This window comes from Meleagris gallopavo, chromosome 1, assembly GCF_905368555.1.
Source record: "Meleagris gallopavo chromosome 1, MGAL_WU_HG_1.1, whole genome shotgun sequence".
Classification (NCBI taxonomy): Eukaryota; Metazoa; Chordata; class Aves; order Galliformes; family Phasianidae; genus Meleagris; species Meleagris gallopavo.
This window is the reverse complement of record NC_139404.1, coordinates 141,657,315-141,677,383: the sequence shown is the minus strand read 5'-3', so window position 1 is coordinate 141,677,383 and position 20,069 is coordinate 141,657,315. Positions and strand designations below refer to the sequence as shown.

Sequence of the window (20,069 nt, the reverse complement as noted above, 5' to 3'; positions counted from 1 at the left end):
AAGAACTGGAACGTAGGATTAAGCTGACAAATCCAATCCCAGTTATTGAAAGGAGCTGCACAGTAGTTACTTAATCCCGAAGTCTCCGTATCATATCAGTTACACATACCTCAGCCTTGCCCTCCTGATTTTCTGAAGTGTGTTGATGAAAACAGAGCACTTGATTAAAAAGCTGCAGTGCACCCTTTGAATCATAAAAAGGGGAGTTCCACAGGCAATGCCAATATTGCAGTTTCTGTCAGAAGAGGGAGATCAAGATGAAAATTTAAGTTAACTGGTGCTTTGGTTACCAGTTCTGTAAAACAGAACTTCCAGTAACTGCAATTTTCATCCTTGCTATGAATCTAATATATATATACCTGTGTTGGTCATCTAATCTCCTTCCTATGTTAGTGTTGAGTTTCGCTGCAATGAATATCTGAGTAATTAGGTCATACAGATCTTGATATGAGTTTAATGTAGTATTTTGCCATTTCAAACAAAAATATGAAGGGTGAAGCTGTGTGGCACCAAACGTAATCAAAAGATCAGCACACAAGGCTGTCATATTTCTGCCATTCTCTGGGAGATCTGTTATGGTCACAGAGCTATGAAGCTCTCAGTCCTTGAGGGCTCTTGGTTTTGAGAAATAGACATTTTGAAGGTCCTGGGAGGGAGTTAAGTGTCTGCATGATACTTGAGTTGATTAGAGGTAGTTTCATCTTTGTAGTGGAGTCTAAAGCTGGAAGGAAACTGCATTCATGCCTCTGACAATGCCAGAAGTTAAGAAAGATCAGTTGCATTTGTTCTTTGTGGGTGAATAGTTAAAGCAAACATAGAGTAACAACTTCTAGTGCTTCTTTTATTCATCTCAGGGCTGCACTGGAAATCTTTGTTACTTGAAGAGTTGTCTTTATTCAGCTCTTGTTAACTAGTGCTGCAGATACACGGGTCCTTTATGAATGAAAGGTGAAGCCCCTCCCAATTCTTCCTGCTAGTACATACATTGAGTTGTTACGCTCCTGTAATCACACCTTGGAGAAACTGTATAAAGAACAATTCCCAGTGAGTAGAAATTAAATTTTTATAGGAGGAAGCATTTCAACAGTGTACTGTGAGGTAGGCTGTGGAAAGATATTGAAGAAGAGGATGTTTGGCATTACAGACACAGCCAACTATTCTCATATAGACAATCTCTGTACCAAGTGTTAAACTGAGAATGGAAAGACAGATTGAGAATAGAGACTGTAGTTTGACAAAGAATAATTTTTTTGGGGTCCATTGTTCAGTTCCTTGATTGGCTGAGGCAAGGGTTATGCAAGGAAACTGTGATGCTATCAGTTAGTGTCAACAAATGTATTGAAAGGTAGTTCTTAATTCAAGGTCTCTAGCAACAGTTAGTTTTCTAAAACTTGCCTGAGAGGGATAACGGTCAAGAGTCTTGATCAAAAGACTTGGTGTTAACCCACATGACCAGTGGCTTTACTAAAGTTAGGGCTGAGATATATTGTCTGTAAACCAGTAAAGAGAAATATGTGGCAAGAAAAAAATGGAGACTCAGTAAAGAGTATGCAGAGATGCTCTGGTGGAAAAACTGGCAAAGTAAAGAAAAGAAGGTCTATCTGTGTGAGATTGGTTTGGTTTTGTGGCTGGTTGTAAACACAGAGGATTAATGTCTCTGGATAGCTGCTTGGTTTCATTGTGATTCTGTAATTGATGTCAGTAGACATGTTTAAGCTTTTCAGCAAGGCTATTTATTTACTGTTTTTAAGTTTCAGGCACCTGTTTTGGTGGTATTCTTAAATTGGGGTGTTGATGTTGGTATTCACTGTCCTCTGGATGGCTGAAGAGATTGTTAGAAGCTGGTTATGACTTGGAGACTCTCTAGACACAATACCCTCAGGAATTAGAAGTATTATGTACTTCTTTGTAATTAATACAATATTTTACAGCTGTGGGAGTCTCTTAAACATCTTCATCCTGACATTCTTCTACGTTAGTTATTTTTTTTTGTCTCCACCTGCTGGTACTTGGCAGGGAGGCATGTGCATGAAATTAAGAGGTGAGAAATTCTTATGATAAGTGAGTAAAACTGAGTGCTTTATGTGTATTATATTAACAAAATCAGGAATTTGTAAAAAAAAACCCAATGTGATGTGGTTTTAACTCATAACTCATGATTTTTATAAAGTAGTACTATTACCTGAACACTTTTATTTGTACAGTAACAGACAGTGCTAAAATTACGTATTTCTTTGCAGTTTCCAGGTTATTTTGGGGGAATGATAGCATGCATAACGATGTACTTTTGGAGGAAATGGCAATAAATCAAGCAATAAGGACCTACAGTGTTGGTTTTTGTTTTTTGTTTTTTTTTTTTTTTTTTAAACTAAAAACAAAATAAAATAGTTCAAAATGCTCACAGTGCCACTGTGGATTTGTGTATTTTGCATAGATAGGCTTTAGCCATCTTAACTTTTTAATAGTATTGAAGGTGCTGCTGTATTTATGAAATCTGCAAGTGAAAGGCATGACATTAAATCGTACTTTCTTACAAAAGATCAAAAGTCTGTTATTGGAGATTTCAGTGTGTCAGTTGTTTATGATTTTTTTCGAACTGTTTTTAGAGCACAACATGCTTTTTGTTTTCCGTTTCAGAAATACTCTTTGAAGACTAAAGAATTTGAATATGCATTATTATTTTTGTATTATAGAGTTTGAATTCTAATACATCAGAACTGTAAAAGGAAACAGATGTTTGAGTAGTAGGAATTAATAACTGTTCCAGGCAGATGCTTTCAGTTCATACAAGCTTGAACTGACACAATCAGCGATTCTGATACGATGGTGGTTTTTTGCTTTAGGTGTTGCGTACATATATTTAAAAACAAAAGCACAGTGGCTGTGCAAAGCTCCCTTGTTTGCAGCCCGTCTTCCTGTGAGCTGCAGTGTATCGGTTAGCCACTTGTTTGCAGGTAACTAAGTGAAAAAAAATTACCCTGTTTGTTTCCCTCCTCTTAATTCTATTTTGCAAATATATGAGTGAATTTGCAAGAGAAAAGAAATGTAAAAGTTTTCTTCCCGACTATAATCGCGGCTCTTCATCAGTCATCACTCTTCCTGCATTTTGTTCGAGAGGCTCTAATTGTCTGCATTTGGCAGGTTTAACACTTCCTGACAGAGAGGCTATTAAGGGGAAGTATTCTCGCATAACTGTCACAGGCAGGAACAAAGAACCTTCAAACTCAATGTGTGGAAACCACTAACATTCTTAAATGACCCTTTTCATGCATTTTATCCCTTTAAGCTAAAATTTGGAGGGTGCAGGGTCACGGAAAGCAGCAAGGTGTAATAAAACAGTAAACTCCGATTATTTTATTTTATTTTTTACTTTTCGGAGTTGGGGGGGATTTTTTGCTAGATTTATCTCTCGGCTTAGAAACAATTGTTATTTGGAAAAATCTCATTAACAGATGTGACTGGAGTAAAAAGACTTAAAACTGATGTTGCTTTCAGGACTGCTTTGAACTTAACAAGCACCGATTTGTGGAGCAGACTAGCTAATGAAAGGAAATTAAATTTTCTGACAACTTCCCCTGCCAGCCCCCTTATTCTTCATGGGGCTGTTACTAGGTACTGAAGACTTTTAAAGAGGATTTTGTTTTATTATCGGACATAAATGAACCAGGTATGAACATTGCTTATGTATTTTTTTTTTTTAAAGTTCTGACCTGTGTGCTTTTAAAACGGATTGCCTTGAAAGCTTTAAAAATATCAGGTTTCATTTTAATGTTCATAAGTCAGCCCCCATAGTTTCAGACGCGCTTAGCAGCTGGTGGCTTCCAGACGTTACTGCCTCCCATACAGATTTTTTTCACGTATGTCACGGAATAGTATAAATACTAGCAAATTTGGATGGAGTTTTCAAACTTAACCCTTTTTCCTTTCTAGTACCCTGTCAGGGAAATGGATTGTTAGCAGCGGGAGAAAACAGAGTTAACTATGGCAGGAGAAGAGATCGGGTGGGTTAAAAAATGAGAATTTCTCACGTTTTTGTTTTCTGAGTTTCTAAATAGGTTTTTCTGTATCGTGTTTTCTGTAGCAGGCTGTGATGGTATGAGTCAGCTAAAGGCAAAGGTGGCATCAACCAGAATTGTTCTAGATGTCATGCAATAGAAATCGGCAAGCGTATAAGTGGAAACTATTATATGAATCTTCTCATCTCTGATGCAGTTTAAAATTATGCATTTCGGTTCTGTTCTCCTTAGAATGAATAAAACAAACAAACGAATCCGTACAAAAGTGAAGTGCTTGTTTTTCTTCCGTAGACAAGTTTTCACCTTTGAAGAAGTTGTGCAACATTTTTTTCAGGACCTGAATCATACCCAAACAATAGAGAATCAACTCCCCCTACTGACAACAACCAGGAAAACATGACAAATATCTGAGAGTACAGAAACTGGCGGTGGACAAACTTTAACGACCTAATTTATGGACCATTATTGATTGTAAACTTCTAAATTCTAGCATTAAATTCCTACAACTGCAGAAAATCATTTTGCAATCCCGTCTGTGTTTCCTGTCAGCTGATTCTTCATTGCTTTGAGTTTCTCAGTATACTAATGATGAGGTAGAATTTACATTCCACTTATGGTATTAATTTTACATTCCTCTGGCTGAAAAGGGTCAGAAGGTTGTAAAATCAAACATTAAATGAATCAGAGGAGACAGTAGTGCAATATATGACTGCCCTGAGGACATAGTGCAATGGCTGATGGGATTAACGTTGGGTCTCATTTCCTGCTTTTACAGGATGCAGATGAAGCTGTCAGAATTGCAAGGGAAATTGGTAAGTTCTTAAATTAGCTATGGTGGGATTTGTGTGCCTCTCAGCAGACATGGTTGACTAAATTGTATGTGTAATAAGTAATCCCTATAGAACAAATAACGTTTTAATAGTGTTTAAGTTCCCTGTTGCCTATAGGGCTGGAAGAATCTAGATATTATCACCCTGTCTCTTTAGCTTTACAGACTTGACTTTACAGAACAAGTGCAGCCATGATTTGTGGAATGCATATAATATGGGGTAATAATCTTGCTAAAGGGGTTATTTCAAATTGTATCTATCTGCAACTGGACGTGGTATTCTTTTTACAGAAGCTAAGCATGGTGTATTTCTCCTGATATGGAGGCTGACACCGGTGATGTTATGATCCTTATTCCTCATCACTGTGTGCAGTGCACCTAACTTGAATATCTCCCACACCACCATCCTTTCTTCTGTGCTTTCCAGAATAAAGTCACTGCTCAGCTTCTGAACATCTTAAAGACTGACAAAAAGAGCAACCAGCAAACTGGCTGGGACTTGTTTTGGTGAACCTTAATATGTGCTTAATGAGTTTTGGCTTTTATTAAATAGAGCTTAGTATTTTTGAAAATGTTTAACCATATGCTTGAAATTACATGAAAATTTAGTGCATTAAGAGATTTCTCTTGGTTTTATTTTTTTTATTTTTATTTTTATTTTGCATCTTCTTGTTAAGAGACAGTAGCCATAAGTAGCTATTTAAGTTCATCAGTTATATATATAGTTCCAAGAACCCACTTCAAATATATATATCTCTGCTGTGCCAAAAGCTATGTCTGTGCCTTAATGCCAAATAGAAACTGGGACTTGCACCACTGGAACACTTTTCCAGTCAGAGTGTAAGCTGCGTTCTTAGCCTGCTCGAGTTAACTATGCTGAAGCTTCTCATGGAGGGCCCAGCTGACTGGTAGGCCAACACCACCAAACTCAGCATTTCTGTGGGTCAGCCTTTGTCCCTTTTGGGAAATCAGGTAATGATTGATCACTGTCATGCCATCAGAAACAAAAGGAAGAGACTATCAGTCAAACTGTTAGGAGAAGAACTGGCAAATGAAATTGTTTTTAGTGCATAAAAAGATGTGTAGAGTACTATGAATTTATATGGTTCAGTTTCATTTCAGTGGTCAGTTTACTTTTTTTTTTTTTTTTAAGATTTCCTTCAAATCACCTTCAATTCTTTTATGTAGAAAGGCATCTGATAGCTTCCTAGGTACATTTTAAAATTAATCCTTGCTTAATTTTTTTCTAACTTCTAGTGTTCTATTGACTGGTTCCTGTTTTTGATATCAAGCAGCACTCTGGGGGTCATTATATCAAGGCAGTCTTAAATCTGCAGATATTAAAGTTGATTACAGAATCCTGGGTGGTGTATTTTTTTTTTTTAGATAGAAAATTCTAAAACCACTGTATGAAAAAGTAGATGTCATGTAGTGAACGAAATTTGTCCCTTCTACCTTGTTTTCACCCTTGTTGTGACTGACTGATCTGTTTCATTAGCCTTCAGTCTCATCGTGACCACAGATCCAGAGACAAGCCAAATGATTAGTAATTTCAGGGGATCTAAAATAAGATGAATTTAAACTCTCTATAAGTCTCTGGGTGTATAATGTCCTGTGTATATGACAAGACACTCAGTAGTTGAATACTTTAGGATTATTTTTAAATTAACGTATGTAGGGCCTAAGTATTCTAAGAGTCTTAAAAAAAAAAAAAATATATATATATATATATTTTAATTAATTCATTGTGGATCATTACTTAAAGCTTTAAAACATTGTTTAATGTTCTCATACTGCCACTGTTTTTTTCTGCTTTCTGGCCAAAGATCCACTAGCAGTGAAGTGACATCAGGGCTGAGATATATTGCCTTTTACAATTCTTTAAAAATAATTTTATAAGTACAGGTGAAGAAAACCTACCTTTCACCTCCCATCTGAGATGTGTTCTCCCAAGTTGTCAAGTATGAATCCTGCAAAGATACCAGGCTAAGTCAGGTACTGGGAGAGGTTCAGACACACTGCTGTAGAGGCTCCTTCTTAAAGTTGCTCTTGTATTTTTTTTTTTTTTGCGTGGGCTGTTCTTTTCTTGTTATCACTTCTCACATGCTTAATCACACTGGCTCTTTTCCCATGCTGCTTTTGAGTCCATTTATAAGTCATATGTTAAAAGCTGCCAGCTTCTTGATTTCTAAATCATCAATGAAACTTTGTAAAGTTTACTTTTCTGAATCAATTGAACTTACGTAAGTTGGTGTCTATTTTAAGGAAGGGTTGTGAAAACTTAACACTGACTCTAAAAGTGTCTGCTTTGTAAGGCTATTTATTGATATTTTTGTGGCTCCTTACAAATGATATTAAAATTTGTTTGCTTGCCTCTCTCTTCCCATGATGATTCCAACCAGTCCAGCAATTTTGACTGCTGCTGAGTAGTGCAGAAGTGGTCAGGAGAATGATGAACAACATTTCCTGATCCTGGAAATGTACTCGTGTACTCAATAACTATGCAAAACTTAAATTCAATGAGACCTTCTTGGCTTAGGACAGATCAGTCTTTGGTATCCATCAAAGGACAGCTATGTCTAGCTAAGCTCAAATCCCCATATTTTGAGGAAGTTGGCTAATTCTCATCTCTTACAGAAGAGTTTTTCCTTTTTATCCTAAAAAGCGACATGTATCTTTTTAAAACCAAACCGTGCTCTGATTTTCTTTTTTCTTTTTTTCCCAATGACTCTCTGGAAACTTTAATTGCCTTGCATATGAGTGTGATCAATGTGTAATCAATATATGTAAGGCTGTGGTGGGGGAAAGAAATGCTTAAGTGTTCCTGAAGTTAGTGAGTAATATCATGGGCCCTTGAATATTGTCTAATAATTTAACGAAATGAACCAAAGCTCACTGGCAGTGTATCTATTTTGCTGTTGAAACTGAGAAACAAATTAAAACTAAATGTTACTTGCAGTATTAAAATCTACATACTGTTTGAAAGGCTAATTCTGTTAAACTGAAATTGTTAGCATAAGTGATGATTTTTTTTTTTTTTTTAAGTACATGTAGCACTGGATAGAATACATTGCATGGTGGAAATTGCCATAATCCATTTGCCATAATAATGCTTAAAACAATGCTTATTTCAGAATTACAAACTTTCTTAGCTGGACAGAAACATAGCATTACCATAAGTGCTGCAAGTTGGGTGGTATTAATTCACATAAGATCTCACTTCTTGCTTGAAAATCATACAGGAATTGCTTTTTGCTTAGATTGTCCAGTAGTATGGCAGTTTCCAGGGGTCTGGAAAAGTAACTACAACATTGATAAACTCTAATGTAGTTGATATATATACTGCATTTCATGAAGTTGAGTTGGACTTCACTGTTTCTGCATGAAATCTAGAGCTGCTGTGTGCATGCCATTTTATCTCTGAATTTATAGAGGCCTTAGAAAGCACTGATAAGATTCTGGATCAGACCTGCTGTAGTCTGAATAATCCCATCCTCCTCTGTGGACGCCATCAGGTGCTTGAGAGGAAAATGTAACACTGTTTAGCAAACTTCCTTGAATGGTTCTCTTTGGTCTTTACTATAAACCTAGTAAGTAAAGATTACTTCAGACTCTAAAGCATGAAGCTTTACGGAGTTTTGGTTATCCCTGTCTATGTAAACTTGAGATCTGTGCCTTTGTATGGCTATATGTTACCTTCAGTGTTCTCTTGTTCTGTTTCTGCTTTCCTGCGTTCCAGTTAACACTCCTATGTTTGTTTCTTGTGCTTGTATCATGTCTCTTCTTGTTTGAGTCCACTTCAGTCTTTTTAAGAAAAAGATATTTCCAGATCTTGTTGTTTTTAAACGTCTTCTAAGAACCTCCTTCCTTTAAATGACTTTGCAGAGGAGATGGGAAGGATTTATCACTGCCTCTTGACAGGGTGTGAGTAGGTCTACATTTCAGAAAAAACTGTAAGCATTAGTTAAGCATGTGACAGCAAACCTGACCATTTCTATTAGGGAACTATATTCAAATGTCCCTTTCTGTCCCCACAGTGTCCTTCCAAGCCTTATTTAGGAATCATTTTTGATTTGCAAGGACTGGCTGGCTTTTTCTTGTCAGACAATAAGAGCTGGTCGTTTGTTTGGCTTAATTTTATCATTTTCATTAATGGCATTGGGGATCAAAAGTATAAGGAATATTTAGGCTGTCATAGAAACATCAAAAGCTTTCTAGGGATATCCTTAACTTTCAAGTTCCCTTATTCACACTTGGGAGAAAGGTGAAGTTCACTGATATGAATGAGAGATTGTTTTAGGAAGTTGTTTTGAATTCAAAGCATACTGTACTACAGGATACACAATCGTTACTAAATATGCTTCTAAACCATATACTTTGGTACTATACTTCTTTTAGCTTTCAAAAAACTAAAATCCTGACTCAAACCTATTAAGATATTGTGTTGCAAAAGTGAAACGTTACTGGTTATGCACAGTTAGATTTACGCTGCTTACGTTTTCGTTACTTGTCAGGTTGGGAAAAAAAATGTTTTATTTTTAGATCATTATTACACAATGCTTCCAAAGTTTCTGATGCGTATTACATGGTATCTGAGCAGCACAGCTCTTTGGAGATGCTCTGTTCTTTAAAACTGACTGCTCCAGAAGTGTTGAATTAAGTTCAGTTTACTTGTTTACTGAACTTCTTGATCGATAGTTTATGAAGATTTGCTAATTCTTGCTAATAATTCTTTTTTATCACAGAGATATTTTATTTGTGCTGTAGCAAAGAAACTACATTTTGTTTCTAAAGAATATGAGCTTAAAAAGGTCAAGTGTTTGTTAAATATTTTGTTGCTTGGGAATAATTCATTCAGGATTTTTTTTTTTTTTTGCTATAAATGAAGTAGAAAAAGCAGCCTTTTTTGTGGCTTTAGAAATCATTGCACTGACAGCTGAGTCTTGGAAAGAAAAACCTCTCCTCTCTCTGCAAACAAGAAGCATTTTAATAAACGAAGTTATTGTCTACTAGCATTATTGGACATGTGGTCAGTTGTCATGTTTCTATGACCAACTGATCAAAGTTTGAACTTCTGTCTAATTGTTCCCCGCTGTTAGGCTACCCTGTCATGATCAAGGCCTCAGCAGGTGGTGGTGGGAAAGGCATGCGAATCGCTTGGGATGATGAAGAGACCAGGTGAGATGCTGTCCAAAAACTTGCCTTGATGAATGCTGCAGTTACTGAAGTCCCATAAAGCCACCGTGAGCTGACAGTTGAGCAGATATGAAATGTTAAACAGAAACTGGATAGTACTTGTTTTTCTCCTTTTGGTAGAGTGAGTGGTGTATTTTGGTACTTTGCGTGTGTGCATTTTAAATTTATTTTTGCTTAAACCTTGAAACATTATTTTGAGTAAAAATGCAGCCCTTGCAACTGCCTTTTTAATCCACTGTCAGACTGTAAATTTGCACTGTAAATAATATTTTGCTGTATGCTTTCCAGAATGCTGATGTATTAATTGTCTTTGTGTTAAGTAGAATGTTTATTGGCCCTGCTTCTCAAACATTAATGTGAGCCATTAGCTCTGTTAAAGTTGATGAGGCTGATTATTCATGTTTGGAAACAGTGTTTCCAGAATGTGCTCCAGTAGCATAATTTTGTGTTTAAAATATTTGTCTCTGCAAAATGTTGTGCTTTTGCCTGTTTGAAACTGAATATTTGTTTAAACACACACTTTCATATGTTTTAATGCTTTTCTGAATCCTTAACCCTTCAGAATAGTCATTACTGATTGGATATGTTTTATGATCTATTCTCCTCTGATGTTATGACAGTGAAGAGCCTGATTTCAACCCGTTATGCCACTGTTACAAAAGACTCATTGTAGGATTTTTCAAAGATATGTAATAAAAAAGCCTGTTTAATCTAAAAGGGGGTAACTTTCTAAATGTTTTCCTTTCCACATGGTGAAATGAGCTTGAAGTATAATTGGAGTTTCCATTCGTTTAATTGTTAGTTGTCTGTATAATTTCTCTGGCATTTTTTCTTTGTTCTCTATTCAGTTTTTTTTGTTGTTGGTCCTGTCTCAAAACCTGAAAACAGAGATAAAGCTTAGTCACGTTAGCTTTATTTTTACAGTGTAATTTTATAGGGTAGTATTAAAGTGCAATGAAAACACATACACGGAGTTGCAGATCAACAGTAGTCACTGATCTTATATCAAGTAGAAATGCTTGTTTTAACAGTTAAAGGTAGGCGGTGATGAAAGCAAAATGTATGTGGCAAAATACTTGTTTCAGAAAGTTGATTAAGAGAGCTGATGATAGAAAAATCTTATTTACGTGTGAAATAGAACATTTGAAGAAATACATGGGGTTTTAAATGGTTTGTTCTATATGTCCATTCATTGCTTTATAAAATTAAGATTTTTCCTTTCCATGTAAATGAAGAGGAGCATCTGACTGAGTGTTTTGAAGGTGACTCAAGTTATCAGTGGCAGAATAATGTTATCAGACAGCTGTAATGCATATAAAGTTGTTGACATTTTCTTTCTGAATCAAAATCCATGTGATCTTAAAAACAAACAAACAAACAAAAACTCAAAAATAACAAAAACCAAACAAACGAAAAGCCAAACAACCAAAAACCCAAGAAGAATGCCCCAAAGCCTATTTTTCTGTCACTGGCAGACTTGAGAAACTGGTATCTGAATGATCTTTTATATTTCAGGACTCCTACATCCAAGATGACTATGAAGGATTCTTGGTAGTACTTTGATGTGGAAACTGGCTTTGGTGTTGCCAAATGGGATGAATTCCAAATGCTACTTGAAAAAAAAAAAAAAAAGAAAAAAAAAAAGGGCTGTGTAGAGAAGTTAATAATGTGATGGTGATGCAACACGTAAATAGCCACCAGAAAGGTAGAAGACCTACCTGGCTGGGGTCACTAAATTGTTACAGAAGTGTTCACTGTGGTAACTTACTAGTACTTGTTCTTTCAAATCTCTTAAGTAGCCCAGGTAATGAAAATTGTTGGATTACTCTAGGAGTTATAACTCCTGTTGTATCTAAGATTTCCACCACATTCAGTTCATATTTCTAAACAGAAGTGCTATAATACTGTTTTATTGTACTTGTAACTTTTCTTGAAATAGCTCTTCAAGAGTGTGTGATTATGGAAGGCTGACATGTTCCTCTTCCTCTCTTTGGGGATACCTGCCATTATATTTCTTGATTTCTTCATATCTCAGTTATATTCACTCTTTTCCCCTAATTTTGAGTCAAGTGCTAGTGTGAAATTTTATATGCACGTAATGCCGCTAATACAGATCTGAAATTAAAATAACCTTATTATCACTCTAATGTATTCTCATAGCGTTATCTTGGTTTGGATAAAGTGAATTCAGGATGCCCTTTTTTTAAGTAATAGATGCGCAGTTGAAATTGTATTGAAAATGAAATCCTGATCTCTGAAGAGCAGCTTACCTTGAATTAAGGTTTGTATATTTAGCCAGAGAAACTGATGCCTGAAGTTCTGTTACTGTATTTTCATAAAAGTTTTCTTGTATTGCTAGAGTTAGACATATTTACTCTGTTCTGGTATATAAAGAACTGATATATTTGTATCCTAGAAATCCTAGTCTGAAAGTGCTTTCCAAATATCTAGGTGTTACCAAAATATATGTTTCCAAATATCTAGGTGTGTCTAAGTGTTCCCGCTATGGCAGGGGAGTTGAACTAGATGATCTTTTGAGGTCCCTTCCAATCCCTGACATTCTTTGATTCTGCGATGTAGAATAGAATAGTTCAGTTGGAAGGGACCTACAACAGTCATGAAGTCCAATTGCCTGACCAATTTGGAACTAGCCAAAAGTTGAAGTGCATTACTGAAGACATTGTGCAAATGCCCTTGAACACTGATGGGCATGGATCATCAATGGCCTTTATAGGAAACCCTTTCTAGCTTTTGAGCACTCTCACAGTAAAGAAATTTTTCTTCATGTCCAGTCTGAACCTTCTGTGGTGCAGCTCTGTGCTGCTCCCACACTTCTCATCATCAGTTATCAGGACTGACATCTCCCTCTGCACTTCATCTGCCAAGATTGTTGCAGAGATCAATGAAGTTGCCTTTGAGCTGCCTTTTGTCCCGTCTAGACAGCCCAAGGGTCCTCAACCTCCTCTCATTGGACATGCCTTCCAGTCCTGTCAGGATACACTGCTCTCTCATATTGAGTCTGCTGTTGCCCATTACCCCTAGATCCCTTTGTGCAGAGTGACTCCTCAGCCACTCATCTCTGTCTGTACCTGTATCTAGCTTTACTGTATCCCAGGTGCAGGTGCACCTAGCTTTTATTTTTGTTGAACCTTGTGCCATTGATGCATGTCCAATTCTCCAGGGTATCTGGATCTTTCTGCAAAGCCTCTAATCCTTCCAGAGCATCAACAGTGTTGCAGTTTAGTATTATCAATAAACTTGCTAAGGTTGCATTCCAGTTCTGCATCCAGACCATTGATAACAATGCTGATCAGGACTGGCCCTAGAATTGAGTCCTAAGAAGCACCACTAGTGACTCACCACCAGCCATAAGTAGCACTATTCACTATGCACATTGAGCCTTATTCTTTAGACAGTTCATCACCCAGTGTATTGTGAACCTGTTTATCTCGCGTTTGGATAATTTGTCCAGAAGGGTGTTGTGAGATGTGATATCACAGACCTTACTAAGATACAAAAAGGTTATGTCCACTCCATCCATTTAAGTGGGTGACTATTGTAAAAAGAGATTGAATTATTAAGACAGGACTTTTCCTTAATTATGTCCAATAAAAGCTTTACTTAAATGCCTTTCAATATCCACCAGGATTATCTTCTCCATAACTTTTCCAGGAACCCAGCTTAGACTAGTATGTCTGTAGTTTCCTGAGTCTTCTCACGCACCCTTCTTGTAGATCAGTATAACACTGCCTTGCTTCCACTCAGCAGGGACGTCCACAGTCTCCCAGGACCTTGGCAAATTGTGGAGAAATGTCCAGCTATACTGTCTGCTAGCTCCTTAGTGCTTCTGGGCAAATTCTGTCAGGCCCATGGACCTACAAACATTCAACAGATCTCTTTAAATTTCGATGACCCCTAATAAGAAGTCACAGCTCTCCCACTCATAGTCCTCCAATTCAGAGGACTGGGCAGCCCAAGATCCATCGTTAACATTAAAACTGAGGTAAAAAAGGTATTGAATATCTCTGCCTTTTACTCATTCTTGTTAGATGACCATTTGCACCATGTATTAGTCCTGTGTTTTATTTAGACCAGCTTTTGCTATGAACATACTTAAAACAGCCTTTGTCTGGTTTTCTGACACTGCAGTGGCCAGTATCAACTTAAACTGGGTTTTATCTTTTCTTATTTTCTCCCTGCAGATGTGAACTGCAGTTCTGTAATCTCCCTATGGAGTCTGACCTTGCTTCCAGAGGTCGTATATTTTCTTTTCCTGTTCAAATTCCTCCTCTCTGACAGATCTTAGTTTAAATCTCTCTCAATCAATCTTGCCAGATTATGAGCCAAGAAATGTTTCCCCTGTCAAAACAGGTGTCCCATCAGGTCCCAGCAGACCTCTTTTCTCAAAGACTTCCATAATTATAAAACTCAAACTTCACACTTGCACTTATTTATAAGTCTCTGGCTTCACAGCTTCAGATGGTCTGCTGCAAACTTTGAAAAGGATTTCACTTTAGGACACTAAACCTGTTTTTAGGAAAGGACAAAGTTTTGGGGTAAGGTTGTGATGGATTATTACATACGGAGGTATTTAGGTGAACATGTAGTTCCAGAATCAGAAGTCACTGTATCAGAACTGCTCATCCATACATTCAATTCCATATATTTATTGATAATTTTTTTTTTTTTTTCTAGTTAAAAAATTCAGCTGCAAACACGGTAGTCATCGAGTTGGAAATTTGTGCTGAATTATCTTCTAGTGATTCCCTTTAGAAATTTGGAGCTTTGTGGTACTTCCCCATTTGTCTCAACTTTTTCTGGTTATTGAAATCTTGCATGTACACTAATTTAAAAAAGAAAATGGCACTATTCTCTATTACAAGTGTTTTGCCTGTCAGATTGCTCTGCAGAAGTGAGCATGTATAGGTTTGGCCTTCTCTCTAGAGCAGATATGTACTGTAGAAGTGTTCAGGTAAAGGGAAGGAGTGAGACTGGATGAGTGACAAGCAGTAATTCCTAAAACTTTTTTTAAACATAGGTTTTCGTACCAACTGCATGAATAATCAAGTATGTAAGTTGCTGTGATTAGATCATTTAACTTTTTAAAATTTAATTTGGAGTCAAGTTGAAGCAATGGAGTGATTTTGATTTAGTGTAAACTCAGACAACATTTGAAGTGTTGGTTGCTTAACTTACCGCTTATATTTTTAGAAGGATTCTACTGTACTAATGATTATAAGACATCTGTTTTTAACTATGTCCCTTCAAATTCTGGCCTCAAGAAAAGAGGACTATTGTCTTTCACTATTTCCTGATACTGGAAGCAGTATCAGGATTGCATGATGAGTGCAATTTTTAACTAGTGTCAGTCTGCTTCCAAATAAAGTGACTGTTTTAATTAAAGTAGCAGTGCTGATCTTGGGGCTGAATGCAAAACAGTGACAAGGGCCATCTCATTTCAGACAAACACAGGAAAGCTTGTGGCGGGACCAAGAAATACTTTTGAATAGCTTAAGCTTTAGTGTGAATAACTGTGCTGTAGGGAGAGAGGAAACCTGAAAGACATCCTGTTCTTCCTCTTGTAGTATGGAATCATTCATCTTTTAAGGGACGTAGAAATTCTCATCAAACTTCTTGATAAGAACTGAGTCAGCGCTGAATTTGAAGCATGCTGCTTAGAGATTTGTCTAGTTGGGTCTTGGAAAGGTGAGATTTCACAGTCTCTCTGAAGATCTGCCTCTAATGTCCAGGTTCAACAAGCCTTGCTCAGTCTGCCTCTCGTTGTGTGGTCTACCCATCTTGCTGGCTCCCCATTGACCTCATCTCAGCTTATTGATATTGTTTTAGTTCTAGATGGGTCCAAAAACTGGATGTAGTATTTCAGTTATGGTCTAGTGCAATGAATGAAAGAGAATGAAATAAAGTGAATAATTCCAGTAGAACCATTGCTTCTGCTGGCTATCCTGCAGCTGATACAGCCCAGTATCCAGTTAGACCTCATCACTGTCAGAGCACACTGCTGACTTGGGAATTGTAAATTGTGATGCTAGGGATCTTAATCTGGGTGTCAGCTCCACAGCCTGTGCTGATACAGAGAGATTAGTCTGTGCTGGGTACAGGATTCTGCATTTATTCTTGTGAACTGTAAGATATGTATGAGCTTGCTGAGGTCTTTAGTCTGTGGCTATGCTGTGTGGGGAGCATCTTACTTGTAGTGAGGCTTTGCAGTGGGATTGCTGTGAGTCTCGCGGGGCTGCTGCTTGTGGAAAAGGCAATGCTTCAAATATGAGTTCTCTTCTAGTCTAAACTTCTTCTTATATTCATAGAGGATCAGACCATCTCCATTTTGTTAGGATAACCTGTTTAAGGAAGGTTAAGAGTGTTTATATTAATTTGGTAACAGAGGGAGCATGTTTGTTTGGATCTGTAAAATACAGACCAGGTCAGAATACCTGTGTAATTTCTGCTATATGTAGTTTGAAAAAGACTTACAGATGGATTAGATAATTAAGCACCTGATTTTTTTTAACAAGTATTGCAGATTAGATTTCTAATTAGCACATCAGTGAAGAAAAAACAATCAATTGTGCATAATACTGTCTGATAGAATGCTTACAAAAGGAAACAAAACCTTTGATATAGAAGTTAAAACGGCTCCAAATCTGTATCTGCTTGTTACATCACATTATGTTTTTTTGGACAGATTGGCTAGCGTACAGATCCACAAATAGCAATGTCCCTTTGTAATAAGTAATTTAATATATTGAGTTATGAATTTATGAGAGATTGTACATTGAGAATAATCACTCTTAAAATCACAAAACATATTGTTTTACAGTTTTGAAAGAAAGTGAAGAAGTGCCTTTGAATATGAAAATCTAAATACTGTAAATTTCCCTGTCCCACAGTTCAGTTATGCAAGTTTTGTTTGCGAAATTGTCTGCAGTCAAGAGATGTAAAGACTTCAACTCAGTTGTGCCATAGTTCTTTTCAGGGTGAAAATACCAAGATTACTGCATTTCAGTAGGGGATTCCAAAGAAATTTACCCCAAGCATTTCATTTATATCAATGTAAATGGGACTCGTATGCCGTTTAAAGAGCCTGTAGATAGAATTCTGTAGAATCTTTGGGTCCCTGGATTATGGTACATTTCAGTTGGAAACTGTTCATTAAGTTGTTTGCCAGGAATTACATCTCATGGAAATAATCTTTCTGCTAGGAAAAATGAAGCTAGTGAACATATAACAGCAGAATTGTTTGAGTTGGAAGGGACCCCTAAAGGTCATTTACTCCAACCCCCCTGCAATGAAATCAGGTTGCACAGAGCCCTGTCCAGCCTGACCTTGAATGTCTCTGATGGGGCATCCAACCCCTCTCTGGGCAACCGGTGCCAGTGCCTCACCACTCTACTGCAAAAAACTTCTTCCTTATGTCCAGTATAAATCTCTCCTCTTTTAGTCTGTCCCCTTCCTTCTTATCACCCCCCTTTATATACTGAAAGGCCACTACTGGGTCACCTCAGAGCCTTCTCTTCTTCAGATTGAGCAGCCTCAACTCTCTCAGCCCTTCATCAAAGAGGAGGTGCTCCATCCTTTGGATCATTTTTATGACTCTACCATATCGTATAATCTTTAAGTAATTATGTTTTTAAAAAAGAGAGAAGAAGGAAGTATTTGGAATGCGCGTGGTATAGGTATAAAACAAAGTTGTACCTCAATGTGGGGAAAAAGTAGTAGTACATATGCATATTCTATGAAGTATTGCATTTTCAGGTTGTATGTTCAGTTATTGAATTTGCAACATATGCAATATTATTTCATCAAACTAATAACACAACCACTGTAATTCTTGAGTGTTAAGATAGTTTAACCACTTTAAATAGTGATGACTTTCATTTTTACTTCTGTATAACAAGAACCTCATAACTGTTGTTTTTTACGTGCTGTTTCTGTTTTCTGCAAAAGAAAATACAAATATAAAATACACAACTGTTGTAAACACACAGACTTTTTATGATCACTTTGAAGTTCTCTGGACTTTGAACGTCTTGTTTTCTGCGTAACTGAAGAAAGATAAAAAGACATTCATTATAGGATCAAATGCTACAACTTGTTTTTTGGTTGCATGTTCACTGATTGAAAACTGAGAGATTACTTGAATGATTCCTTCTTGCATGCTTCAGAACTTGTCGTAATGTATTAAATAGAGATTGTTCTTTTTGTTTTGGTTATTTAAGGGAAGGTTTTAGGTTTTCATCTCAAGAAGCTGCTTCAAGTTTTGGTGATGATCGCTTACTGATAGAAAAGTTCATTGATAACCCTCGTCACATAGAAATCCAGGTTTGTATTGTTATTGTGGTTATTTAATTAAAAAGGTTTGAACTGCTAAACCAATCAAACTTCATGATGGAGACATTACGAGCAAGAGGGAAGACAGTGTGACTGTGTAGAGTGCTCGTGTATTGCACTCCAAGTTCCTCATTTAGCAGAGCTCTCTAGATTACCATCACACCTGTTCTAATAGAAACCTTGAGTATTGTGTTTTCAGCGGTAATTTCCTTGAGTAGCCCTATTTTTTGTTTCTGCAAAAGGCAAGTTCAGTGATTATTTCCACAATTCTTGTATGTACTGCAATTTATTTTAGAAGGAGAACAGAGATGTATTTTAAAGTAACTAAGTTTAGGAGGCTATGGTGTCCTTCCACCCTTAACATGGTACTTGGTGGACTTGATTGAGCATTAAGGAATATTTTTTCAAACACTAGGCTAAAAAAGTCCTAGTCTTTTGTTTTCCTGTATCTTGAACCATTGCTCAAACTGCATGGCTATCATATACAATGCAGCTTTCCTGTTTTGATTCTCTAGCCTTTCTTTAGCAGGAAGACAATGAACCATACTCAGTTCATTGAGGGAAAAAAAAGTTAACACACACATATATATATACACATATATATACATACATATATATATATATATGAGACTGTAGGTATCTGTTCTGAGAGCTGAAGTTTGAACTCTGGATCCTTATTCCAGTGCTTTAAGCAAGGAGTGCTTAATGTTTTTCTTGCAAATTGTAGGTGGTTTTGTCAGAATTTTAGTTTTGTATCGGAAGTACCTAATGCTGTTTGTGAACTCTGAAGGATTTGTATTATTTTGAGCATAGATCTTTGAAGTCAGATATATCCTCCTTACTTTTTGGGTTATGATTGCTTTTTGTTGTTTACTGGAACTTGCATTAAACTAGTTCTGCTAATTTAAAACAAGACTTGTTTATTTTGGACAGATTCTTTAACAAAGGTTTTTTTTCTTTTCTTTTTTTTTTTTTTAATTTGGAATATATTTAATTTTATGTATGCAACTAAATTGAGTCTGCCAATAGCCTTGAAATTTTCTTTCTCGACAAAAAATTCGTATGGCGTATGTCAGTATTCATGACAGAGATTTCACTAATTTTTATCCAAAATATAAACTCTAAATTGTGGCATGATGTAGGTTTTTTTTCGTATTATTACTATTATTTTTTTACAATGAGATTCTGAAGTCTTTTGATCGTAGCTCAATAGCTGAATGAAACAACAACAAATTTGACAGCATAGGATGTTCTGTAGGAGAGAACTATTCAACACTTTTTGTCCTGCCAAATATATGCCCACTCAAACCTGATGTTCTTTTTTTTTTTCTTTTTTTTTTTCTTTTCCTATTTCAATTTAGAACTTGTGTGCACACAAACTAACTTAAGGCATATGTGAATTGAAGAAACAGTCTGCAAAAATGATATTTAAACCCAACCAGTTCTCCTTCAAAGGGTCATAAAAAGACATAGTGAATGTTTAGTTTCAGTGTTAATCTTCAGTTACAAAGGAACTCAGGCTGCTAGAGTGTTTTCCTCTACTGTCTTGATAGGACTGATGATTTTGGATGCCTATGTCCTTGTTTCTTTCTTTCTTTTTTTTTTTTTTTAATACACAGCTCGGTATACCTTAATAGTCTCTTTCTCTCCATCTTTATAAATGCTTTATTGCATGTAAA

The 20,069-nt window shown here is 36.5% G+C and overlaps 1 protein-coding gene across 1 annotated transcript in view; it reads left to right on the top strand.

Moving 5' to 3' along the window:
• PCCA (propionyl-CoA carboxylase subunit alpha) overlaps positions 1–20,069 on the top strand; it is a 268,103-nt gene that overhangs the window by 78,798 nt on the left and 169,236 nt on the right. The window contains exons 8-10 of the mRNA XM_085215566.1: positions 4,792–4,828; positions 9,945–10,023; positions 18,279–18,381. Of these exons, the coding sequence (XP_085071692.1) occupies positions 4,792–4,828; positions 9,945–10,023; positions 18,279–18,381 (219 nt within the window). The remainder of the gene's footprint in view (positions 1–4,791; positions 4,829–9,944; positions 10,024–18,278; positions 18,382–20,069) is intronic.